General features: G+C 40.6%; 2 protein-coding genes across 2 annotated transcripts; both read right to left on the bottom strand.

Annotated features, from left to right (window-relative positions):
* Positions 1 to 2,819: 2,819 nt before the first annotated feature.
* On the bottom strand, positions 2,820 to 14,677 carry LOC124122131 (hydroxyacyl-coenzyme A dehydrogenase, mitochondrial-like). Its single transcript, XM_046485248.2, has 8 exons — positions 14,522 to 14,677; positions 12,130 to 12,258; positions 10,034 to 10,191; positions 7,725 to 7,851; positions 5,992 to 6,081; positions 5,048 to 5,120; positions 3,869 to 3,985; positions 2,820 to 3,211 (listed from the first exon to the last, which is right to left on the bottom strand). The coding sequence occupies exons 1-8, from the start codon at positions 14,636 to 14,638 to the stop codon at positions 3,090 to 3,092; spliced, it is 933 nt and encodes a 310-aa protein (XP_046341204.1). The 5' UTR covers positions 14,639 to 14,677; the 3' UTR covers positions 2,820 to 3,089.
* Positions 14,678 to 19,878: 5,201 nt separating this feature from the next.
* LOC124122141 (lengsin-like) lies at positions 19,879 to 25,438 on the bottom strand. Its single transcript, XM_046485258.2, has 2 exons — positions 25,209 to 25,438; positions 19,879 to 21,202 (listed from the first exon to the last, which is right to left on the bottom strand). The coding sequence occupies exons 1-2, from the start codon at positions 25,336 to 25,338 to the stop codon at positions 20,076 to 20,078; spliced, it is 1,257 nt and encodes a 418-aa protein (XP_046341214.2). The 5' UTR covers positions 25,339 to 25,438; the 3' UTR covers positions 19,879 to 20,075.
* Positions 25,439 to 26,018: the final 580 nt, after the last annotated feature.

Genomic DNA, 26,018 nt, shown 5'->3' with positions numbered 1-26,018 from the left:
CCCCATTACTGTCTAATATAAATATCATCGCCTATGATGAGCTTGTCATAAGATAAGTAGGCTGTCTTGTCGTCACCTCTAGCGTCCAGCATGGGGTGGGTGAGTCCGGCTCTAGTCTGTCGTGTCTTCAATGTGCAGGCTTCTCCCACTCGTAGGGTCTCATTCTTCTTGAACTTATCTCTAGCACTTGAAAACACTCTGAATTTGTCTTTGTAAGAGAGGAATTTGCATATAATAGGTTTTGATTTATTTTTGCTTTTTAAACGGTGTGCGCCTGCATAAGGAATTCAATCAAAAGGAATTGAACCTGCATCCTCGATTAATATGGGAAGTATCAACCGATTCTAAGGTAAGTCTTTGCATCAGTGTCGACCATTTGATAATGGAGATAGGGGTGGATGAGGTGCTATCGAAAAACATGTATTATACCAGAAAATGCTTGAATAAAAATGCTTCAGGCTGTTGAAAAGAAGAATTTGTCTGCCCCGAGTCGCAAGATGTTTAGCCTAAAACAATTTCTAATGGCCGGTACCACATAAGAAATTAAATTACTATGTCAACACTAACCAGTACAAATATGGGTATTGCTGAGTGCGGCGTTAAACAACAAACAAAACAAAACTATCGGGGGCGAGCTAACGTTTAAAGATGGACGGAGCGATACGCAACGACATTGTTGTTATTTTCACGTTTAGTTCAAAATACTCCCAGAAATAAATAATGCTTCACGGTAAACGCGATTGTATCGGTTCCAATTCCGCCTGTCGTTTGTGAGATACACAGATGTTTTTGATGCACTAATGTACTGAAAATACTGACCCTCCCCATTGCTTGGCATATTTTTTGTTGACCCTCCCCATGACCTTGAATATAAGCAACCAATATTTAACATTATGTCAAACAATTTGCATGTCATTTTAATTGGGGAGTTTAATACAAAGACAAATAACCTATGTGATTACAATTCTTGACGAACACATACTAGTAACTGAAGAATTTTATTTGGATATTGATGAAATGAGATCAAAACTTAATCCTGAATCTGTGCTCGATGAACTTTGGTTGCCACGTGTGTGAGCAATACGGGACAAAACAAGAATATATAACTTTGACTTTAAACTTATTGAAATCTGTAAAATTTTAAATCTGTTTATCGGTAATGTCAGTCTAGGAAATAATAAAATGATAGGTAAAACAGCATGTAAAGCTAAAAGGGTTCTCGATTATGTTATTGTTTCGCAAATGTGCCTTCCGCTCTTTTCTGATTTAAATGATATTGAGCACCCACCCACCCACCCCTCTACTCATACGTGCCCACTCATCTTTACATTTAGCGCTGTTATACCTCTTGTAAGTAATCCATGTAAAGGCGTATAAATGCCGATAACAAACCTAAAAGTTACAACCTTTATAAATCGGATATATACGTAAAGAATATAAATGTTGAACAGATAATAGAATCTTGAAGACACGATCAGGTCACGATCAGGTCACGGCGACCCGCCGAGTGTAAACAGATTTGATTTCGCTGCACGAGCAACATTCGGAGTATCCAGTGTTAAATACAGGCAACTTAAGAAAGATAACCATTGGTTCGGACGATCTAAAACCAAGGAATTTTGAAAGAGTCAAAATCAGGAATGACACCCTACGCACGTGTGTTTGTCTTCTGCGTGCGATACGTGCAAACTATAGGATGTGTTTTGGTGTAAAGTTATACAGACATTAACGTTCTTGAATGGGATGTTTGTCTTCCAACACTTCTTTGTCCTAATACTTTGTGGAGCCCATGTGTCCCCGCCGTGATATTGGTGGAACATTGCTAAAAGAGGCGTAAAACCATACTCACTCACTCACTCCTAATACTTGGTATTGACGTTCATGATCCCCTACTTTTTTGTCAGAGTATATACAAATATATCGACAAAGCTACTGCAATTAAATTACAGGCAGAAGTATTTTCTGTAGAGAAAGGTCTGTAACTTGCTCTTGAAAGAGTCCGGACAAGTAGATAGTCTCAGTTGAGTTGCAAATGCTTCCAGAGAACTGCAGCTCCATAGCTAAAGGATCTTCGATCAAAAGATTTCAGGTTTTACCTTGGGTCAGTAAGATGTTGGTCAGCTAATCGGTAGGCTCAAGATGGTGAGTGTGTTGTCAGTAGGTCAAACAGGTGTTCTGGGGTAGTCATTGTAAAATTGTATTCTCTACTTGATATCACGTCTCCAGCGAATGGAGAATGATGTTGCATTGGGTGTCTGGTGATTAAACCGCTTACCTCGCGATGCAGGGGATTGCAGTGCATGACCCAATTGTTTGGGTGGTGACTCTAGTGATGCCAGGGGTGTTTGGGCGAAAAGGTTTTAGAAGCTGGAAACTTTGGTTTGGGACGTTTCCACACAAGGATCGAAAGTAGAAGAAGAAGTTCATAGTTTGAGATAGGATAACTTCAAAAATGTACAATATTTTTCTTGATCATAGATCAGATCGTCTTGACTGGGTGCTGACATTTTGTTTGAAGCAAATGCAAGTGATATGAGAGGTGGAATCAGATTGGTCAATAGGAGGGGCATAGAGGCACATGTAACTTGTAATAGCCACTGGTGGCGCTACGAGCCAAGATAATCCAGCCTAGTTTGGCAAGGGTGGAAACTTGACTTTTAGAGTCTGGTTACTTACTCCCTTGCCTGAGGGAGATGTAATGCAAACATCTTTCTCATTGCCTTTAGAACAAAAATAAAAAGTATTGTTAAATGACACTGAAGGTCTACAACATAGTGTGGCATGTTTCGTCTTGTGTGTATATCAGAACAAATTCTATGTAGCGTATATTCCGATTTTAATATCAAATCTAAACTGCTATATACAAAACAGCAACTCACTGACAGAATAAACAACCACATTGGATAAATCATTCACACAACCCTCCATGTCACGGAGCACTCGCCATTGACACCAGTAATCATCATAATGATTGTCAGAAGTGATCAGCAAACAGAATCAAAGACAATGACAACATGATGCATAGTCCAATAGTGTATACTATGAAGGTTTTATATTATGTCCAACATCTTCAGACAGGTCCAGTCAGTCTACTTCTTATGTTTGTAGAAGCCTTCCCCGGTCTTCATGCCCAGTTTGCCCTCTCCCACCAGCTTGTTCAAAAGGGCGCTGGGTTTGAACAACGGATGGTCAGGCTCCCTCTCATGCCAACCTGTGGACATTGTTACAGCATTGGTCAAAGCAAAGGTTGAACGGTTGATGAGGCAAAACGTAATCAAGTCTTTCCAGGAACAAATTGTGTTTTTCTTAAGAAAATCAGCACCAAATAAGACATGTGTTCTGTAGATTTCATGGGGCTGAATTTATATTGGACCCTACAGCGCGCCATGAAGTTTCAGATGTTAATTTAGCATGTCACTCATTCAATTCTCGACCATCAAATCTACAGGCAACATAACACTAAGAAGAAAACATTATGTTAATCTCAATCCTACCAAGATAAAAAGTGGAAACTTTTTAGATACAATAAATGTGATATTAAAATACAAGACAGAAACTTTCCAGCCACTTGTGTCCGAAAACATTGTAAAATTTTCTGTATCGTCAATTTTCATCATGTAGTCTGCCTAATTTTATCGACAGTCATACCTGTTCTAGGTATTGAAATTTCACCATTTGTAACTCACAATAGTAAATATCATTATTTGAAACTCTCTATCTACCATGAATGTTAATAGGAAAACATGGAACTACATGGATTTGGACAATGTGCCCACAACATTCCATCTAGAATGACTTCCCTTGGAACCAAAAAATTGAGACCCTCACAACATAAAAAATATAGCATATTCACTACACAGATACTGACCATCTAAAATAAACTTCATGGTGTCAAGTCCAACATAGTCGCTCAACTCGAAAGGTCCCATGGGATAGCCAGCTCCTAGCTTCATGGCCACATCAATATCCCTTGGGGCCGCATCACCTGGGGGATTGATTGGGGGATTGATTGATTGATTGATTGATTGATTGAACAGGGGCGGCCTCAGATTATCAATTTTCATAGCTATTCTTGCCACATCAATATCCATCGGGGCCGCATCACACTTGGGTAGGGTGGGGTGGAGGGTGAGTGAGTGAGTGAGTGAGTGAGTGAGTGAGTGAGTGAGAGAGAGAGAGAGTAAAATGGGGGGGGGGGGGGGGGACTCTGATTATCATTGTTCATAGCTATTCTTCCCACATCACTGTAGGGCACACCAAGGAGCAGCTTCCCACTTTGTACCCATGTGGAGAACTGAACCTGTGCATTGTGTGTGACGAGTGGACACAAGGTGGCTTCCCCTTCCAGGTATGTGATGTTTGTTTGTTGTTAACTGCCGTACTCAGCAATATTCCAGTTATGTGGCCGCAGTCTGTAATTAATTAAATCTGGACCACACAATCCAGTGACTGAGCATCTCAGCAATTGGACCACCTGATCCCAGCATTGACTCCTAGAGTGAGTGAGTGTTGTTTTATGTTGCTTTTAGCAATATTCCAGCAAATTCACAACGGGGGACACCAGAAATGGGCTTCACACATTCTACCCCTGTGGGTAATCGAACCCGGGACTTCAGCATGACGAGCAAGTTCTTTAACCACGAGGCTACCCCAACGCCCTGGGCTGCTAAAGGTCAATTCTAACCAGAATCATGGGAGGTGTGTGATGAAGAACAACAACAGTCAGGGTATATGAATACATTCGGAAATTAGACACATTCAACCAGTAACAAACTCTGTGATAGGCCCTGAGATGTTGAAATGAGTAACTGAATGTTTTTGAAGACATAGATTGCAGGATCACAAGTATTTCATGAGAGTATGAATGAAATGAAGACTGGACCAGCCAAATCAGTGGTTGACAGTAAAAGGGTGATTCGTCTCCATGTGACACACTCAACATTTTGCTTGGCCACAAGACTCGATTTTGCCTGTTTTTAGGACAAGTTTAATTTTATACTGGTGATTCGTTATATGAATGAATCATGTTAAGATTTCCGTGATTTACCTCTCTCCACGAGGCGAACTGCTTCCAACATGTAGGGCACCAGGAGACGATTCACAATGAATCCAGCTGTGTCCTGAAATGGAACATATTATCAATAGTAGAGTGCAAGCTTTTGCCGAACACAAAACATTGCATCCCATCCATAATAGGCTCTAGGCCCTCCAGCAGGGGCAATTATATCAATAAAATCTTGGAAAATCAAGTGTTCAGACTAACGCCCTCAAAATGTATTTCTGAGAGAACCATGAACTTGACCTTCTAATATTGTAAGAATTTCATAACTTGTCAAAAAGAATTATTCTTTAGAAAAGGCATCCTAGTGATAATGGCAAACTTACTTTCCATATGACCATCACTGTGACCTATATTCTTAAGTCTCTCATGCCCTCCCCATCCAAGGTTGACATGTACCAAATTTCGTTCAGGTTATGACCTTGAGAATAACCTTGTCCCTTGACATGACCGAGCAATGTGTCCACAAATAAGTCTAAGGACTCTAAAGGGGATATACCTGATATATCCCTGCGATGTCCAAGCACAAAGTGGGGCAGCACTTTTAAAGTATCCCCATTTACTACAGACATCAATGGCCAATGTGTTATCAATAAACTTGGGCGGTGGGGTAGCCTAGTGGTTAAAGCATTCGCTCGTCACGCCGAAGACCCGGGTTCGATTCCCGACATGGGTACAATGTGTGAAGCCCATTTCTTGTGTCCCCCGCCGTGATATTGCTAAAAGCAGCGTAAAACCATACTCACTCACTCACTATCAATAAACTGAACACACACATATTAATTTTCTTACAGTGAGTGATATGTCATGTTCTAAAGATCGTCTAACTTTCTTCAAGCAATCATCTGCTGTTAATTGTTTTGATATTTCATGCATTTAATTACCTTGTATTATGTTTGCATCATTATTTAATGTCCAAATGAGCACCCTACCTTGCAAGGTACCGTGACCTTGCCCATGGCCTTTCCAAACTCCATCAATGAGTTGAATGTCTCGTCATTTGTCTCTGATGTCCTGACAACCTGCAAACAAAAATACAAATTCCTCAAGTTAGTCACCAGTTCCATATGCAAGAGTTAGTTGTTTTTTTAATACATCTTTGAATGGGATTAAATCACGGCATGTCAGCTTGATGTTGAAGGAATACCTGAAGTGAGTCAGATCTTAGTTGTTTACCACTCTGTTGAAACCCATGAGAACACGAGCAAGGTGAATCTAGGATTCTGACCCAAGATCATCATCTTCCTAAGGCAAGGGAGTTAACTGACTATAAAAGTCCAGTTTCTACCCTTGCCGAACTAGGCTGGATTTATGGAGTTTATCTTTTGGCTGGACTAACAAGTGTATGCATAGTCAAATCAAAATTGCGTTACGAAATCGACATCTGGTTGACATTGCAGATTTCGGGCAATTGATGGATTTGCAAAGCATGTGTACCGCCAGTTTAGCATCAACAAAAAAAGTCCAAATCTTTTCATATTTTTAATCAAGGTGCTCATGTGATTTGATGCACTTCACGAAGTAAGACCCTTTTATATTACAGTAAAGATCTCAGATCGTCTTCAGAGTAAAGTAAAAAGTAAAGTTTTTGCCGCCCTATTATTATACTAATCCTTCCATTGAAAAATTATCCCAGCTTCTGTCATCAGCGAACCCTGCAGTAATTAAAAGTGTATCTTTATATCTGAAAAGAAACCTACCCAGATAGGCACCTTATTGATATATGTGTTTAGAAACAGAGTCCTGGATGCATTTTTGTATATGCAGCACTATGGGCTATTTGGCCTCAAATGCAAGTAAAACTTGAGACTTGTCACGAGTCTAGGAAGTTACAGGACATTCTCTAATTGTGACTTACCACTTTGTAATCAGTTTGAGATGTCCTGACCCTGGTCCTCTATATTTAGAAATAGTGTACTGTCTGCATTTTTGCAGCACTATGGGCCATGTGGTGTCAAATGCAAATAAACTTGTCACTTAGAAGGCAGAAAAATCGGACCACAACACATAACTGTATCCAATCTCATTAAAATCAGATCTTAGTTTTTGCTACCGCAAAACAAAGATCTGAGGACATCCCATTACGGGTCACGTCAAAACAATCTTTCACGAATTTTGACCGACCAATGAAATGACCGACAAGAAATCGACATTAGCCAATCAGAAGGCAGCTTTCTTGAGCTTTACGGCACTAGTTTCAAACTGGTGACTATGCTTCGAAACATATTTTGACGTATTCTCAATAAAAAAATGTTTAAACTGATAAGAATATTCTGGAATGGCTTATAGATGGCCTAGATTGTATGGATATAATCATAAAACCCATAACTGTCGTTCGGGATATTCCATGTTAATTATTTCGTGGTTGCATGATTAGAAAACACATTTCGACTGTCACTTTCATGATCTGGTAAGCAACGCTCTGATTGGTTGGATTAAAGGTCGTTCTGACGTGACCCTTAATGGGATGTCCTCAGATCTTTGTTTAGCGACAGCAAGAACTAAGATCTGATTTTAATGAGATTGAACTGTATCACAATATATTACAATACAATTTTTGCTGCCAATTTACAGCCCTGTAAGAGAGCCATGAAAAGCAATACTTTTGTACAATGGAATAAGACTGAAAATCAAGAGCTCCAGTATGAAGACAAGCACATCCCACCTCCAGGAGCTTCATCATGGGAACTGGGTTGAAGTAGTGGAGTCCTCCGAACCGGTCCCTCCTCTGCGTTGATGCAGCGATATCGGTGATGGGGATGGATGAGGTGTTGCTGGTAAAGATGGTGTGTCTGAAAGAGGTGAAATGGGGGTGAACGTCACAGTCAATACTATTTCCCTTATATAGCACATTTATACACATGTGTGTGGGGAGCTTTTGCTAGTCCAGACTTATGCCGGTTTTATAGTTCTAGCCCACTGAGGTACCATGCTGCAGACTAGCATGGATACCAACTTGACATATGAACACAAAATGCCTTTTAGAAAGTTGTCAAATGTAACAAATGTTAAATTTGGGATAACACTTTCTGAGTAAAGTACTCAGAAAGTGTTATCCTAAATATAAAATTGTTACATTTGACCACTTTCTAAATGGCTTTGTGTGTTCATAGCTTTTGGCCATGGGAGCTGTGCCAATTTACACTTGTCAGAGGGGTACACAATGTACGTAATCTTGACTGCCAGCTGTTGGACTTTCATTTTGTGGAAGCCTCGGTGGCAGAGTGGGTTAGATCGCTGACTTTGTGTGCTGGCGATTAGGTGCCTCACTCTGGCAGTGTGGGTTCGATTCCTGGTCAGGACTTAACTAATAAAAAGTTCGAGAATCGGTACTTTACACAGAAAGTGTGATCCCAAATATAACATTTGCTACTTGACATAATATCCAAACCGGCCAGTCCTTGCTTCATTCCCTGAATGCCAGGCACAAGGCAGGGTAACAGTAGGGTGTCTCCCAGTCACTGAGTCATTATTTTCCTTTCCACCAGCCCTTCTGTAATGCTACAGTCAAAAATGGAGCAAGTCTAGATTTTCCATAGGTTCAGATCCCACCTCAGGGCTCCTTCTCAATTTAAATGTAGTTGTTTGTTTCTATCAAAATAATAACCAAGCGTTAGCCTCGGTAAAGAGAGTACCATATTTTATCATATTTTGGTATGACGAAACCAATAATTGAACCACCAGCCTTCTGTGTTCTAGGCAGACATTCTACCCACTACACCACGAAAGAAAATGATGGGAGTGTTTAGGTAATGTAGTGAGGCATATACAAATGATGTAAAGTCGGTGCCTGATGGATAACTATTTCTTTTTGTCCTCGGGGGGCATGGGTGGCCCAGTCGTCTAAGGCGCTGCGATTTGCTGTGCAGAGTTGCGTCCCTTAGCCACGGCAGAAACCTATGATTGTGGGTTCAAATCTCGGTTCGCCCCGATTATGTTTCTAGGTTGGTGAGCACCATACCCGTGCTCGTGGGTAAACGTGGTAAACGTCTCAGACCTGCATCACTTCGGGCTTTCCTCCCACATTAAGCTGACACGCCGTGATATAACTGGAATACTGTTAAAAGCGGCGTTAAACCCAACTCACTCACTCACTCTTTTTGTCCTCCAAATGAACAAATGCTGAACTTGCCAAAATGAATCCTAAAACACAATCCTGTCCTCTACAATACAATAGCTGCTGAGAAAAATAACAATATCAATACAGTCATGCCCCGCTCATACGGACTTCAGATATCCGGAAATCTCGGTTCCCGGACGATTTTCATTCAAAACGAAATAATTACTATATAAATTTACCCGTATATCCGGAAATTCAGTTTCCGGAACCGGACGGTCATTTTCATACACAAAACACTGAAATGCACACGAAAATGTCTCACTTATCCGGACAATACACTTCCGCTGGTGGTAATCCTTTGATTCATGAGAAGTCAATTAACCAAGTGACACTGAGCTACGTTTGAGACGAGCTTGTACATTGTACATGTAATCCCCTTCGATAAATATGGCGTCTGTGGAGGTCAGAGGTCAGTGTTGTGTAAGTATGGCCTGTCAACCAGCGAAACGTAAGCAACACGCAGTTACAGCACGTGAAAAAAAGGGAAATTTGTCTGTTTAAAGAAAAACACCCGTCAGCAAGTTTAGAAACCATCAGTAAGCATTATGGCACTGCATTTGGACATACCATAGGAAAATCGACAATTGGTGACAGTTCAAACTTCCATGACAGACTTTTTGAAACGTGTATGAATAAAGATTGAGTGGATATATCTGTTTGCTCTGTCATCTGTCATAAGTTGCATAACTGAAGGGAAGTAACTCTTCCAGTAAGAAGCTGGTTTCAGTTATACGGAAATTCGTTTATACGTACGAATTGTGAAATGACGCAAGTGTCCGTATAAACGAGGCACGACTGTATCTTTCAATATCTGCCACAACAAGTATTTGAGTGAAGTCTTCGAGTGGCCTTACTGTGGTGCAGCTTTATCCAGAGCTGAGAACAGTTGTTTCTTGACCCCGAGGTTCTCCACAATGGCCTCGATGACGAGGTCAGCCTTCTCCACAGCCTTGGAGGAGTCTGTGTTTGTGGAGATGCGGCCCATTACGCCTGAGATGAATTCTTCCCCGTCCTAAACAAACAAGAAGGCCATGAGTGACATGTGTCAGCAGTCGGGTGTATGGGATTTTACAAGCTGTTTGCTCCTATACATCATCTCACCCTGTGTTCGAAATAACTGCCTGCCCGCCTGCCCGTGGCTGGTAACTTTTCTGTCAGGCTGCATGAAATTTTCTTCTACCTGCTCGACTGTCTGGCAGATAATTTTCAGCCAACTTACGTATTCACTTATATTATAGTGAGTGAGTATTGTTTTACGCTGCTTTTAGCTTTTAGCAATATTCCAGCATTATCACGGTGGGGGACACCAGAAATGGGCTTCACGAATTGTACCAATGTAGGGAATTGAACCTGTGTCTTTGACGTGATGAGCGTACGCTTTAACCACTAGGCTACCCCACCACCCTCACTTTTATTATAACTCCTCATAGATTAAGTACCTGTTAGCATTATTTCAACCGAATCAAGGCCCTATTTGCCTCTTAATTTTTCACGATTTTTCAATATTTATAATGTCTAAATGCAGGCAGGTAACTTTGAAAATGGGCAGACAACATTTATAGATCACCTGCCCGACTGTCTTGTTGGGTGACCAAAGGTTGAGGTGTGTACACAAACTTTCAACTCGTAAAATCCATTTTCATTACTCTTTATAAATCCAGCTCCCTGATTCAGCTGTCGCTGTCACAAAAATCCCATACAAGTTGGACCAACATCTTCTGCTTGTCGCGTCGCCATTTACCCTGTTTGCATTATTATATTACCCACTGGCAGTTGTGATTATAAGGCAGATCTGATATTGTCTCACATTCCTATTTCATCACTTGTGAACAGATAAAATGATAAATTTGTTAAATGTGTTACTAACAGGGGGTTGCAGTGTTTTACAAGGCTAACGTTTATGTTAACACCTCAACCATCAGTCTTGATGAGTACAAGTCCTGAAGATCCGGGGTAGAATTGGTCTTCAGCAACCCATTCTTGGCATAAAAGGGCGACAGCGCTTGTCGTAAGAAGCAACTACCGGGATCGGGTGGTCAGGCTCGCTGACTTTGTTGTTGCATGTCATTGATCCCAATTGAGTGGATCGATGCTCATGATGTCAATCACTGGATCATGTGGTCAAGACTTGATTATTTACAGACTGCCGTCAGAAAGCTTGAATATTGCTGAGTGCTGCGTTAAACAACAAACAAACAATACCACTCATCTTGTAAAATCCTGTACACCCTGCTAGTGACGATGTAACAAATTTATTTTCACAAGTTTCAACATGTCCAAAGGCCAATTTTCGGTGGAATATAGTTGTGTGCATTGTGCCGCTGTCTGAACATAATGTGCAAACTGGGTCATTTGTGACGTGACAAGTTATGTCACATCAAACATTATTTAAGAAATAAACGACGAGTGGGAGTTGTTTATTGTAAAATAAAACACTGCAGGGAGAATAAACCATGATGGGCGAAGCATTTTGTACAGACCTTTTAGGGATGACAATAAGTTGTACAAGCATTTAAAACATTTACCGGTATTTATATAATCATGACTCCCTGAATTGAATCCGACCTCGGCAATGTTGGACAAGTCAGTTTTATGTACAGGAAGTTCTGTTTGGTATTCTCACAATTTTCATGTCGATCACCTGCACATTTTCTTGATTGTCATAGCTCTCCCAATTATGGGTGCAACTGTTCAGCGTTTATTTTCATCTGCATTGTCCAGCTAAGTCTATAAGTAACAACTCACTCTAGACACTTCCCTCTCAAAAACGTCGTCCAATATACAACGTCATCAAGTTGCGAGCATGTTCAAATCTCCAGACATTACATCATGATAGAACAATGTTTCTAGTGAAATAAACCACACTTCATTCCTTATTGTTCTATGTGATTTATTGCGCAGCTATTTTCTGTAACGTCATCAAGTCCATAATCCTTATTATTGCTCATACCTTGGGGTTGTCTGCATACTTTTTCTTGGCAACTCTCTCCAGACTCTTCTTCATGCTTCCCATGGACTTGTTGAGGATGTCGTCCGTCTGGTCCACCAGCGTGACATTGTGTCCAGTTGCAGCTGCTACCTACAACACACAACCACTCCACTGCAGGCCGACATGACATTGATGTAAACTCTACCAGAGCTCCAGATAAGCTGCGTATCTGCGTAAAATATGCATCAGAAATGCAGAAATACCCAGTATAATAAAATCCATGCATATCAAATACGCAACAAACATTACAGATACGCTACAAAAATAAAATTTGTGTGTATCATCAAAATATTGTGAAGTAACCCTGCGTATTCGATTAGCAAATCAGCAACTTATTTTGAAATCATAAACGGGCATTCCGTCAACCTTGCCAAACTCCACGATGACAGTTACATCATGATCATTTGCCATCACACTTTCTTGTGGAAGCATCGTGGTATTTTTGAGTCCTATAAAGCTCTCGAACCCACATGACACCAGTTTGCAGGGGCTAAATGAATCGTGTTTTTAAATATTTAACTTAAATACCCACATGTGTAAAAACTAGTGGGTAACAGAAATTTGAATACCCAGAAAGAATAACTGATACCCAATGATTTTAAAATGCATGGGTAAAATACCCACAACACCAAAAGCTTATCTGGAGCTCTGCTCTTCCAATTTATGGAATGTCATCAGCTTCACCCTGATACTACTGGAGTTTGTATGCCTCATTTTAAGAAATAAATTCACAGATAATGACACCAAAACAATTAACATCCAGTCACATCTCATCTCTATGAGTCAAGTATCAGGTTAGTAGTTGGCCAGAACTATGCTGGTCATATGAGGCGATCAATCTCATTAAAATCAGATCTTAGTTCTCACTATCGCCAAACAAAGATCTAAGGACATCCCATTGCGAGTCACGTCAAAACGACCTTTCATCCGACCAATGAGAGCGTCGCTTACCAGATCATGAAAGTGACAGTTGGAATGTGTTTTCTAATCATGCAGCCTCGAAAACGTTAACACAGGGTATTCCGAATGACAGTTACAGCCCGTATGACTGATTCTGTCAATCTTTGTCTGTCTCTCGCTTCAATGGGATAAACATTTGAACGGAGGAGGCGTTGCACAGTATGTAGGAAACACTGCTATACAATCTCAACCATATATTAGACATTCCGGAATGTTCGTTTGTTCAGTTTTCAAACTTTTAATCGAGAACTGTGTAAACATATTTTTCATAGCCTGAAATGGAAGTTGCCAGGTTGAAATGAGTGCCGTAAAGCTTGAGAAAGCTGCTTTCTAATTGGCTGATGTCAAATTCTTGTTAGTGATTTCAGTGATCCATCAGAGTTCGCGAAAGGTCGTTCTGACGTGACCTGTAATGGGATGTCCTCAGATCTTTGTTTAGCGGCAGCAAGAACTTAGATCTGATTTTAATGAGATTGATGAGGCGATGAAGTGATTTGGGAGATAATGTCAATGTACCCAGATGCTGTGGATCCTTAATTGCTGGCTTGTCAATTAGTTACAGAGAGGAGAATGGCCTTAAAGAATCACATGCACGCGCACATAAACACACACACACACACACACACACACAGACAGTGACAGACACACAGACAGGTGGTGGGAGTGTTGCTACACTGAATGCCTAGTCTCGACATCGTAACCCTAAGTGTGGCAGACTGAGCTACTGAATCATATCACAGAGGCTTGAGTGATTTATTCCGTTGTGTCTCATGTCACTTTGAACAATATTTCTCCTATACCTTGTGTATGGTGCTTATAATCATATGAATATCACTGGCTAATCTTGGATTGAAACCAATTATCATAGAATATGCATGCCTTAGGGGATCTTGTAGAAAAATTAATTGTCCCAGAAAATTCTTTAAAAAAGTACTGAGAATCTACACTTCACACTTGAAAATGAATGAAATTGTTTGCAACAAAAAATGACATTGTTGCAAGGTGTTTGTATTTAATGCATATCGAGGCTTATAGATTTTAAAAAAACCTGGTTTTGCAGCTATAGCTGAAAAATATTTAATCTCCATACAAAATCCCTAAATCTTTCTCTTTTATTAATTCACAGTGAGTACCGGACAATTCACTTATGAACGTATGATCTATCACCTCGGGCTAAATAGTGAATCGTTTTGTTTTCTTTCTTTCAACAAATAGTTCTAGACTAAAGAAAGGATACCACTGTTATATGAATGCATAGTCTACTTGTGTGGGCTACCTGCCAGGTCAACATCCCATCAGGGTTCAAAGTACATTTCAGTTCAGCTGCAGTTTGCTGTCGCCGGTGTGCAGGTTTGCAAATCGCTGATTTGGAGTTATTCTCTCACACACGTACCTGAGCAATACCTGAGCCCATTAAACCACTGCCAATAACGGTCAGATATTTAACAGGACCCTGGCGTCCCACTGATGTAGACAGTTGCCGAGTGACGACTTTGCAGACCGATGCCATGTTGGTGAAAGGTGGTTTGATTGGAGTTACTTCCCTTCAACCGATCTCGCGACAATGGAGGCGATTATCCAATACTAAAGGGGTAGTTTCATGTTAAGAAGGGACCTTTAAATTCTGTTTCACACAGGATATTGTCAACACCATTTAATGACAGTTGTATGGCAGTAGTTATTAGATATAATCAGTAGTCAAAGGTAAGTAATACAAAAATGTATAACAATAACATAACACGTATCTTCTATCAAAAGAAGAGAGTATGTATTATACGGTCCCTTATAGTACTTGGGTCTATTCCATTCGTGACCAACTCGTGTTATTCCGGGACAAGCCAAATCATTCGTGACCAACTCGTGTTATTCCGGGACAAGCCGAATAGCGACTCGTGCCCCTCTCGTGGCCATTTTTGCGACCGGGTTCCGTCTTAGCGCAAACGGGCATAACTAAAACAATTGTCAATTCGTTGCGTAATGGTTCACATATATTTCCCCATATATTATATATATTTCAGATGCCTTTTAAAGCACATCGGGACGTGCGGAATTATACAATATGATTGAACACATTTAACTGTGTCTTTGGTATATTTTTAGATGCAAGACATATGTAAAATCAAAAATTATTTCTGAGGGATTCTTTGACGAAGTACTTGAAATCATACGCGCACTCTGATTGGTTTGTCGTATTTTCGCACATAACATTCATCGAGAGGGGGACGAGTCTTCTTGCAGGTTACGGAAAGGGGCGAGTGCTGACGAATGAAGCCGAATATCCTCTTGCAGGTTACGGAAAGGGGCGAGTGGTGACGAATGGGGTCTATTCATTGCATTTTCATTTCCGTTCAAACAGATATATTTAGTCGAAAACAAAACCATGCCTACCAAAGCAGAGAGCTAGCATAATATTGAATACGTACACACTTTAAACAGAAACAGCCACACAAGCTACAAACAAAGACACAATCCCCATCGTAGTGACAAGAACCCGGTACATTTTCAATGGACCCAAACAGTAAATCACACAGATGGTGATTGTGTCTTCGTTTGCGATTTGTGTGGCTATTTCTATTTAAACTGTGTACATATTCCATAATTTGGTAGCACTCTAGCTGCTGAATTTCTTTATAGCACGGAAGTTTTAGATACCGGCATGTTTCTGTTCACTTATGAAGTTGGGGTAACCTGGGAATTTGAAGATTGCTGATGGTGCTTACTGCATTGGTTAAATATTTGTATTTTGAGAAAAGAAAATGAATTGACTCTTTGTACATTTATCATACAAAATGTTATAATATCCGTCTTCTCCTACAACATAAACTCGTGCAAACTTTACAACTTGAAGTTTAAAGGCATCTTCTATGGCACAGGTTTTGCATTCATAATATGTTGTGTGGGTTGTTTGTTTGTTTAACGTCGCACTTAGCCGTTCATAAATGACGATGGCCTTTAAATAATCGAGCCCGGACCAGACAATCCAGGGATCAATACCATAGCAACTATCCACGCCATCGGTGAACGATGACACGCATTTAAGCAAGCCTCTGAGCCTGCCCACGCCTTACGATCGCCTTACGACTAGGAAAGGGTCCTTGTTGACTCATACACCGTCCGGGATATTATTTCTTGACTTTCTTTTAATACTCTACGAATAGAATATATTCCTCAAATATAAATTTTAATGGTCTATCTTGGATGGTAAATGAACCATCTCACTGATTAATTAGGAAAACATATTACCCATTGCACCCTACCCCTTGTTAAACCCTTATAAAGAGCAATACACGTGAATTGTCATGTTTTTTAGGTGATGTGAAAAGGGGTTTGATCCCCTGAATGCCGAGCGCCAGACAGGATAACAAGTATCTATTGACGTCTTTTGGTGTGACGCGGCCGCTCTCCGGGCGGACGCTCTACCACTAGACCACAGAGGCGGTCATCTACCATAGCGTAATGTTGAAGTGGAAACATTTTCGGGGGTTGAAGGAAGAATTGACTGATCAGTCTGCTTCATTATTGTCTCTAGCCAATTCCCTTCCACTGATTTACCCACCTGAACTAGAAACCTTAGAGTCCAGTGTAACCGCATCACGTCAATCAAGTCTGGATGAGACAAACCAGTGATTGATATCTTAATCAACGGTCCGCGCCACACGCTGGCATGGCATCAACTATGTCACGGTGTCTGAGAGAGAGAGAGAGAGAGAGAGAGAGAGAGAGAGAGAGAGAGAGAGAGAGAGAGAGAGAGAGAGAGAGAGAGAGAGAGAGAGAGAGAGAGAGAGAGAGAGAGAGAGAGAGAGAGAGAGAGAGAGAGAGAGAGAGAGATACGCATACACGTATACCTCCAACAACAAAAAACACAAGTTGGTACAGTTAATGATTATAGTTTATTTTTCCTAGCACCTAGTTTTCATTTTACAAGGATATAAACATGAAGACTCGATTAATCGAGTGAGTGTAATATGTTTCATCATCATCAATGCATGACTGAGACATACCGCATACACTAAAGCAGTGACGACGGTCGATGTCATTTCAGATCGTCATCTACCTGCTACCCTATAACATACAGTAAATATTTCTTTCAGGTAATATACGTACCTTCATCTCAGGCTTAGGGATATATGTACATAAAAGAGGTAACAGACGTTTTGCAAAATTCAGAAAACACAATAACAAAGCTGAAAGAACTCGTTAAAATTTGCACAGAGTATGAAGTATTTGTCATTTCATGTCATGGCATTTGTCATGGTGTACTGACTACAGATAGAGGATGTTTGTAGTCACATAATATAGTGACCTTTTTGAGTCAGATACAAGATGAAACAAACGCGTTATTTAACACAGAAGAAAGAAATGTATTTGTATTGAACACGTTGTCTCGAAACTCTTCGCTGTGGCCGGTCACGGTCAAGGGTATTTCCGAATTTCAACATGCTGCTTTTATGGGTGCACAATAAAAAAGGAAAAACGTCATGCATTTTCTAACTGATCTTAGTCTGAAAACAAATTGAATAGTGGCGATTTGAAGTAGTATTTTACTCGAGTGAAATATTGACGTTACCTTTTCAGAAAATATGCGCCATCATGAAATCCATATTGATTACAAGTGACATAAAAGGTATAGTATAAAGCATTGTATAGTATATAGGTTACGTGGAGATGACCACTGCGCTCACTGTGATACACAGCTGAAATAAGTCTGGCCAAAAAATGCTCCGTGGCATGCCAAATGCGCCATCTACCGGAAGTGTGACCTTGACTACTCGCGTTGTAACGCCATTTTACCAGACGACCTTGGTTGCAAAATCACGACGTATCGCTACGACTAATTGAAGCCTAAATCTTGTGATGGAGTGAGTACGCCGCTGTCAGCAATGTTCGAGCAGTATCACAACGGGGGACATAAGTAATGAATTTCTCACACGTGGTCAATGAACCTAAGGTGTGACGGGCGACTGCTGTAACCATGGCAACCTCACCGCCTCGAACGCTTGTGAGCGGGGTAGTCGTAGATACGTAGAAGGCCCTTGATGTCACGTATCGACAGTGCATCGACACAGTTTGTTTAAAACAACTCAGCAGTCCTCACAGATCAACAATTATGTCTATAAACGTACCAAATACAAGGGAATAGTGAGGGGTGTTAATATGTTACTATAAATATCCGGATACATTTACGACACTCCAGAACGACAGATTCACACTATTCTACATCGTTTTTATATTTGGGAACCGTTTATTACATCAGATTAATATAAGTCGATTGTACGATTCCGACTTTATCATGAGCATGTGTTTCTGAGTGACTATCGCTAGTGCTGACACCAGGTGTTCGCATATGCCAAAAAACAATTATGCAAATCATCATGCTGCATATTAATATTATATAATTGCATTATTTTTTATTTCATTTCATCTCGATCAAGTGCACTGTTTATTTAATTAGGAATAAGTATGTATAGTTGCAGTAATTGAGAACAAGACCGTGCACGAAATGAGAGACAGTAAATACCTTAAATTTTCTCATAAAACGAGCCCCAAATTGAGTTTTGACTGGCTCCATAGTAACACGTGTTTAAAGTATCAGTTCCATGTGTTTCAAGACGGTTTCAAATTGAAGTCTCAATTTTTCTCAATCCCTAAAATGTGAAAACACATCTTGTTTCTTTTCTTAGATAAGGCAATACCCTCTGACGTCAAAGCGCTGCGGCCCATGTCACGAGCATAAGGTGTCAGCAATAATAACCTCAGAAGTTTCACAGCGTAACATGAGCTGCAATCGACGCACATGTTTTCCTGCGCTATTTACCAGTCCCGACAAGCAAAAATGCGAGGTAATCATGTAATAGAGATTGTCACCTCATGGGTCTCTTATAACCAACCAAGCAAAACGAAAAAGAAATAACTCGTAAATAAATACAATATTAGGAATCTCGGAAGGTGTGAAGTGGGTGAGGATGTGGGGATGGACAAGTGTAGGTTTAGTCAAGTTGCTCTGTGCCAGTGTCTGAGTGAATGTTGTTTTAAGCCGAAGTCAACAGTCTTCCAGCAAGATAATGAACAAGGACACACGCCACCGGAGCACGATGACACACAATCATCCCAGTCACAACATCTTCGATTCCCCGTTTTAGTCGTCTCTTTCAGACAGGTGAATACTCGAAACCCCTAAGGGGTAACCCTGGCCAGTCAATGTTAACTATATGTTAACAGCGAAAACCTGATTAGCGACATATTTTAATCGTGAAATGTCACTCTGACAAAATAGCTTCAAGGACTTTTTCAATACTCTTCAAGGAAACTGTGTTGAAGGCATTGTCCTTTGCTTGACTATCTTGTTTCAGTATCTGTTTCCATGAGCCACAAATAGTGATTTCCTGAAGATTATACACTTTGAGTGTCTGCACACTGCATGTCTGTTGATGGGATAATGGATTTATTACGTTAAAAAAACATGTTTTCCCCAAAGGATAGGGACTACCACAAAAGAACCTGTAATTCAATATCTGTCCAATGCAGATTTTTTTTATTTTCTACTCATGACCATGTGGTTTACGGTTTTGTGACAATTGAAAACAAATTTGAAAGGCTCTTTTCAAAATTGACTTTTTATAAATCTCATTTGTCGGAAAAAGAAGTGAGGAGTAGCTGGCTGAAAATATATAGAGAGAGACCACACGCAGGGACCTTTCAGGTTTCATTGCAAACGAATATAATAACAATCTCTTGCCTGTGCCTGTTCGGCAAGGGTGGAAACTGGACCTATAAAGTCAGTTAACACCCTTGCGTCGGGAAGATGGGATGACGTGAGGTAAATGTGTTAAATGTCCCATCGTTTCATACCCACGTAGTACAATGATTACTGATACATACACGTATGTAGAGGTTAAGTAGTATCTAGATATTTCATTAATTGGGTAACTCAGATTCCGTCATTACGTCTAATTGTATCCGTTCTTCAAATTAAATGGGTTGATGTCGCTCTTGAGTGTGCGGACAAACCATTCAACAAACTCCTCACCCAAACTGTGCACCATATCCGCATCCGTTTCAAGGTCATCTATCGCCTCTGACAGAGTGTGAGGAAGAGCATTTGGTGTCGAGAATTCGTCCACAGGTGGACATTCCAGCTTCTTCACAATCCCATCAAGACCTGCAGCTATGGTTGCCGCCAGAGTGAGGTAGGGGTTGCTCATACCACTGGGAATGCGATGTTCCAGATAAGTGCCAGTTTCCGAAGACTTTAGTTTGACACAAGCCGCTCGATCATCAGTGCTCCAGAAGATAAGCCCTGGTAGGTTCGGTTTGTGCAAACGATCAAAGCAGTTGCTTGTTGGACACCATAGAGCAGACAGTGCTTTTGAATGTTTCAAAATTCCAGCCAACCAATGGTGACCTAACGGACTGAGACCATTCCGACTACCAGGGTCATGGAAGACGTTGATACCCTCGGTGACTGACCAGAGTGAATGGTTAAAATGCATTCCTATCTCTCCCTCGCTATGTTTGGACTGAAAGCTGACTATGCGATCTTTCTTATCAGCTATTTCCAAAATTCCGGTCTTGAACTTGAAGCAGGATTCTGCGCTTGTAATCCCGTATGATGGCCTCAGGACAGCTTCAAAGGTGCTCGCTTCAAATTCAGCATGAATATTTTCAATGTCAACGCCCGCAAGGTACATCTGTTTCTCAAGGTCAAACAGAAAATCGCTGTGCTTCGTTACAAGGCGTTGATTCATCAGATCACATCGCCGAGACGATTTTTGACCTGGTTTCATCAGCAGAAATTCCAATTCAAAACCAGAGAAGAAGCTGAATCCGTGGTCTGCTAGCTTCTGTAGTTGTTGTGTAGCAACGTATCGCGGACATGCCAGTTGTTTTGTCCTATCCTTCAGCCAGTAACTTTCACAGATGACGTCAGCAACCTTCACCCCGTTCTCGCTGGCCCATGGTACGGCATAGAGAGTACTAAGATCAGCTACGGCAAACGCTTTAGGAATTCGTTTGGAGTCTGGGTCGTCTATGGATATGGGGACGTCTTCATTCTTTAGATCAAATGACAAGAAACCTGTAACGATAAAGCGGAAGTTTATCCTCGATAATTATGTCATGGTGTTATAAACTCTACTCACTCACTCACTCACTCATTCACTCAGCCCGTGAAGATCCGGGGTAGAATAGGTCTTCAGCAACCCATGCTTGCCGTAAAAGGCGACTATGCTTTACGTCAGAGGCGACTAACGTGATCGGGTGGTCAGGCTCTCTGACTTGGTTGATGCATGTCATCGTATCCCGATTGTATGGATCGATGCTCAAGTTGTCAATCACCGGATTGTCTGGTCCAGACTCTGTGTGTCCAGTGTCTGTTCAGCGTATTATTTCTGGAATGAATACATTACACCCCACCACTGTTAGCACTATAATGTGTTTATAAGGTAACGTCGCATTATGTTAACGTTTCGTGCCTAAAACAAACATATAAAAAACATACATGACGCAAACATAGACCTACATATATATACGAGGGGCGTTCAATAAGTTATGCAACTTGGGCATTTGTGTTTACACAAACAATGTCAACTTGTGGCAGGTGTGACACTAGTCATAACATCAGGTTGACACGTGTTCCAAGTTGGAACCATTATTCATGAGCATCTTGGTATGTCCAAGGTATCTGCAAGATGGGTACCTAGAAACCTCAGAGCTCAAGATCGCCATCAGAGAACTGAAAGTTGTCGAGACCTCCTGGATCTCTGCACGGCTGATGAAGCCGGATTTCTTTCTCGTCTCGTGACAGGTGATGAAACATGGATCCACCCCTGGGACCCTGAAACTAAATTGGAAGCCATGCAATGGAAGCACCCCAATTCTCCGTCTCCGATGAAGTTTCGCACTCAACCATCGGCTGGCAAGGTAATGGACACCATATTTTGGGATGCAAGAGGCATATTACTGATTGATTACATGTCACCAAAAACTACAATCAATGGACAGTATAATGCTAATGTAATGAAAGAATTGCGAAAATCTAATCGCCAGAAACGCCGTGGGATGTTAACACGTGGTATTCTACTTTTGCATGACAACGCTCCAGTTCACAAGTCGAGAATTGCACAGGCCACCATATGTGAATGTGGATTCGAACAGTTAAATCACCTACCCTACAGCCCAGACTTAGCCCCCAGTGACTATTTCCTGTTCCGGCAAATGAAATCTGCCCTACGTGGAAGACGCTTCCAGGATGACGAGGACATAAAGGCAACCACTGAGGCGTGGTTAGAGGGCCAATATGCGGATTTCTATAAAAGTGGTATTAAAAGCTTGAAGCACAAATGGAATAAGTGTATTGAGGTGAATGGAGATTATATTGAAAAATAAAAGTGCAAAAGATATTCTGCGACTTGGTCTTATACTGAAGTTGCAAAACTTATTGAACGCCCCTCGTATTTGATAAACAACTCAAGGTAACCGGTAACAATACACGACACACAGCCTAAATCATGTAGCACGGAGCACAGCAGCCCGAGATACACCGCCAGGAGCATCCTTTACCTGCCGCAGTCGTCACCCGCAAGAAAATATGTAACGCGATATGTGTCTTCAACAGAAGGGTTCATAATAGCATGTCTAAATTGACGTCACTTGATGATCTAAAAACGCTACCTTGTTCATAATAGCATGTATAAATTGACGCTACCTGGTCAAACGTTTTTCATGACACTGACGTCACACTGTGACTGTGATGTCATTACGCCGTTCTGTAGTATGGCTATATGCCTGAGTACATCGCTCGTTTAATCGGAAACAAAAGGTTTTTTTTACTGAACATACGTGTACGTTAACATTAAGCGACAAAACACGATTCCAGAATCATGAAAACATCTCTACTGAAAGAAGAGACTTAGGGGCCCGACGACTGCAGTATCATTCTGACTACTGGCTACTGTGGTAAGATACCATACCAAAACTTTGACATCCGATACTCTTATACACGCAACAACAAAACTGACGTCATGACATGGCTAAAATATTGTCGATGTGACGTTAAATTTTAACTCATTCATAGGATTTGGTTAACATACATACAACATATGCAAAACCTATGATTAGTTTTATGGAGGACATGTGGAGGACATGTCCTAATTTGACAAAAATGATGTCCGATGCAAATCCCTATTTTGACTTGTACCACATGTTGCTGTGTTATTTCAGGTGAACGATTGACTTGCCTTTGCTTGTGTTTGTGGCAAGTGCCACCTGTGGGTACATTATTATGTACAGTGAGTTTGATACACTCTTGTTTTAGGCATATTTTTGTAGACTATAACACACACGCACGTCTTTCTTCAAGCATTCATCCTTGTAACGAAGGTGTTAGTATTGTTCACATTATTATGTACATTTAAACTGTTTTTTTGTCACTTATTATTACAATAACTAGATGGACTTTAATGACCATTATAGGCAAAATTTACTATTTATTAGCAAAAAAACTTAAAATAAATATGCTTATCATAACTGTTGAAAACTTGAATGTTATATTCTTTTCATATCAGCAGATTGCACATTAATACTTTGTTAAGGGGTCGACATTTTTTCATTTTGCATTCGGTTGTAAAATAAACATCAGTCAACTGTAAATTCGGAATGCCAGAGAATAACCAGTCTCGATTATCTGCTGAAACAGAGTCCATTGGGTGTAAAATGGAAATAGTAATGGAAGCTGTATTAATAGATCACTGAAAGTCAATGCTCATGATATCAAACACTGGATTGTCTGGTCCAGACTCGACAATATTGCTGAGTGCGGCGTTAAACAACAAACATACAAATCATACGACGGCGGCTTGTAAACAATCGCGTCTAGACCAGACAATCCAGTTATCAGTACCAGGAACAATGATCCACGACGTTGTGGTTGACGCCACGACGTGTGCAAGGTCTTTTTAATGGCCAGGGTATGGGGGAGAATCGCGCTTCAGCGTGTCATAGTGTCATACCTGGCCTTAATTGAAAAGCTCAACTGCAAGTAAAATGTAAGCAAGCATAAGCTTAAGATATATGGATGAACACGTGCTTGCTTGACAACGGTGTTAGAACCTACACCGAAACGTCGCTCCTAATTGTAATAAAGAAGTTGTTCATCCATATATCTTATCCTTACTTTGTACTCCAGCTAAATGCCTCTCAAAGAAATGCAAGACTTAGTAAAATGTTTCTTTCCATTAAATTTAAATAATATGTACATGCTTTGATGTACAGAAACACCTGGGATCGTAGACACCATAATATTTACAGAATAACCAACACGAAGGTCCATCGTAATAAAACATGACTGCTATTATTTACTAGTCCCTTACTCCGGCGATCTAGTCGCCAACGCCTTGTAGATTGCTAGCTTCCATTTCTATTTGCGTGGAAAAGATTTACATGTACATAAAATAATAGATTATAACCATGTCAAAAAACGGATTATTTAGGAATATATATATCGTTTGTTCAGTTTAATGAAAAATGTTTTAATGTATTAAGATACGACTACCCGGAAGACTGACATTTTTCTTATACTATTCCGATATCTATTAAGAAGCCGTTTGAAATGAATATCATATGTGTTTGATGAAATGAAATGTTTAATTTAAAGTAATGTTTCAACCATTGCTAAAAAGAAGGAAACAGTTATAGAATTCAATGTACATTTGCAGATGATTACTTGATTCACTTTTGTTAAGAACATACTTGTAAGTACCGCAATATATTGTAGACTAAATTAGCTGTATATGGAAATAAAAGTGACAAAACCCTTTCCATAGTGATAAGAAATTTCTTCTAAAAGCTGAGTCCATTGTACGATTCCGATTATATCATGAGCATGTCTTTATGAATCACAAATAGTGATGACACCAGGTGTTCGCGAAAAGGTAAGTGTATCCAGCCCCACCGATGGCACCCGTCACAAACACATGCAAAATCAAGTCAATCATGCACTTGCAAAAACACCAAACACCATAGTATTACCCACAGAACGACAGAGCCACAGAAAGTTGAGAAATATGAAACATATGTAAACTTACCTCCATATAGAGTTATGCCTGTCTCCAGAAACTTCTTTACGTGTCTTGCAGGAATCACTCTTCCTCGGGATCGTCCATGTATGTCTCCCACAGAAAAGCGAACATAGTCGTACTTGTCAATGTCTGACATGGTCGGTGGATTTTACCTGAAGTAGACGGCAAACCTCCTTCCGCTTTGTGCTCTGATGCCTGGAGCCTGGGCAATTTATGTTGTGCTCACATGACATACTCCATGGGATCTGGTTACTGACACTATAAACAGTTGCAGCCCGTAATTCATACAGCATTTTTTCTGTTTACCAAAACGAGTTTTATTTATTTAATTTGTTTATGGATCCGTGGATCCAAAGGGACGAGGAAGGCTTAGTCCACTAAATACCTTGTTTTTCCACACGGGCAGTGGATGGACAGAGACAAATGGTATTTTTGGGATATCATCTTCTGGACAGACGATTTACTGAAGTACACAGAGCTGCTACCTGGCTGCTCGTTTAAAGACATTATACATCCATCATGTTTCACTGACCGGGAGTTAGGTCGTAAAAACCTACAGTTGTACATGTCTAGTGGATTAAACGTAACAGGCGATAGACAGAACTGGACAAGGTCCACTATGCAGTAACTTGTACACAAATTGCTTATTTCATCCACCTTGTAGATGGAAGCGACAAAACCATTTCTATAATCATAAGACATCTCTGCTTAAAGTTCGCTGTACTAACACGGCGCCGTGGTTGCTTGTGTTTGTGACGGGTGCCACCGGTGGGTCAGGATACACTCCGCAAACATATGACATCATCACTATTTAAA

Source organism: Haliotis rufescens, unplaced genomic scaffold (genome assembly GCF_023055435.1).
Source record: "Haliotis rufescens isolate VD_foot unplaced genomic scaffold, xgHalRufe1.0.p SCAF_11, whole genome shotgun sequence".
NCBI classification, from domain to species: domain Eukaryota; kingdom Metazoa; phylum Mollusca; class Gastropoda; order Lepetellida; family Haliotidae; genus Haliotis; species Haliotis rufescens.
Note: the sequence above shows the minus strand (reverse complement) of the source record. Positions and strands in the feature narration are given on the sequence as shown.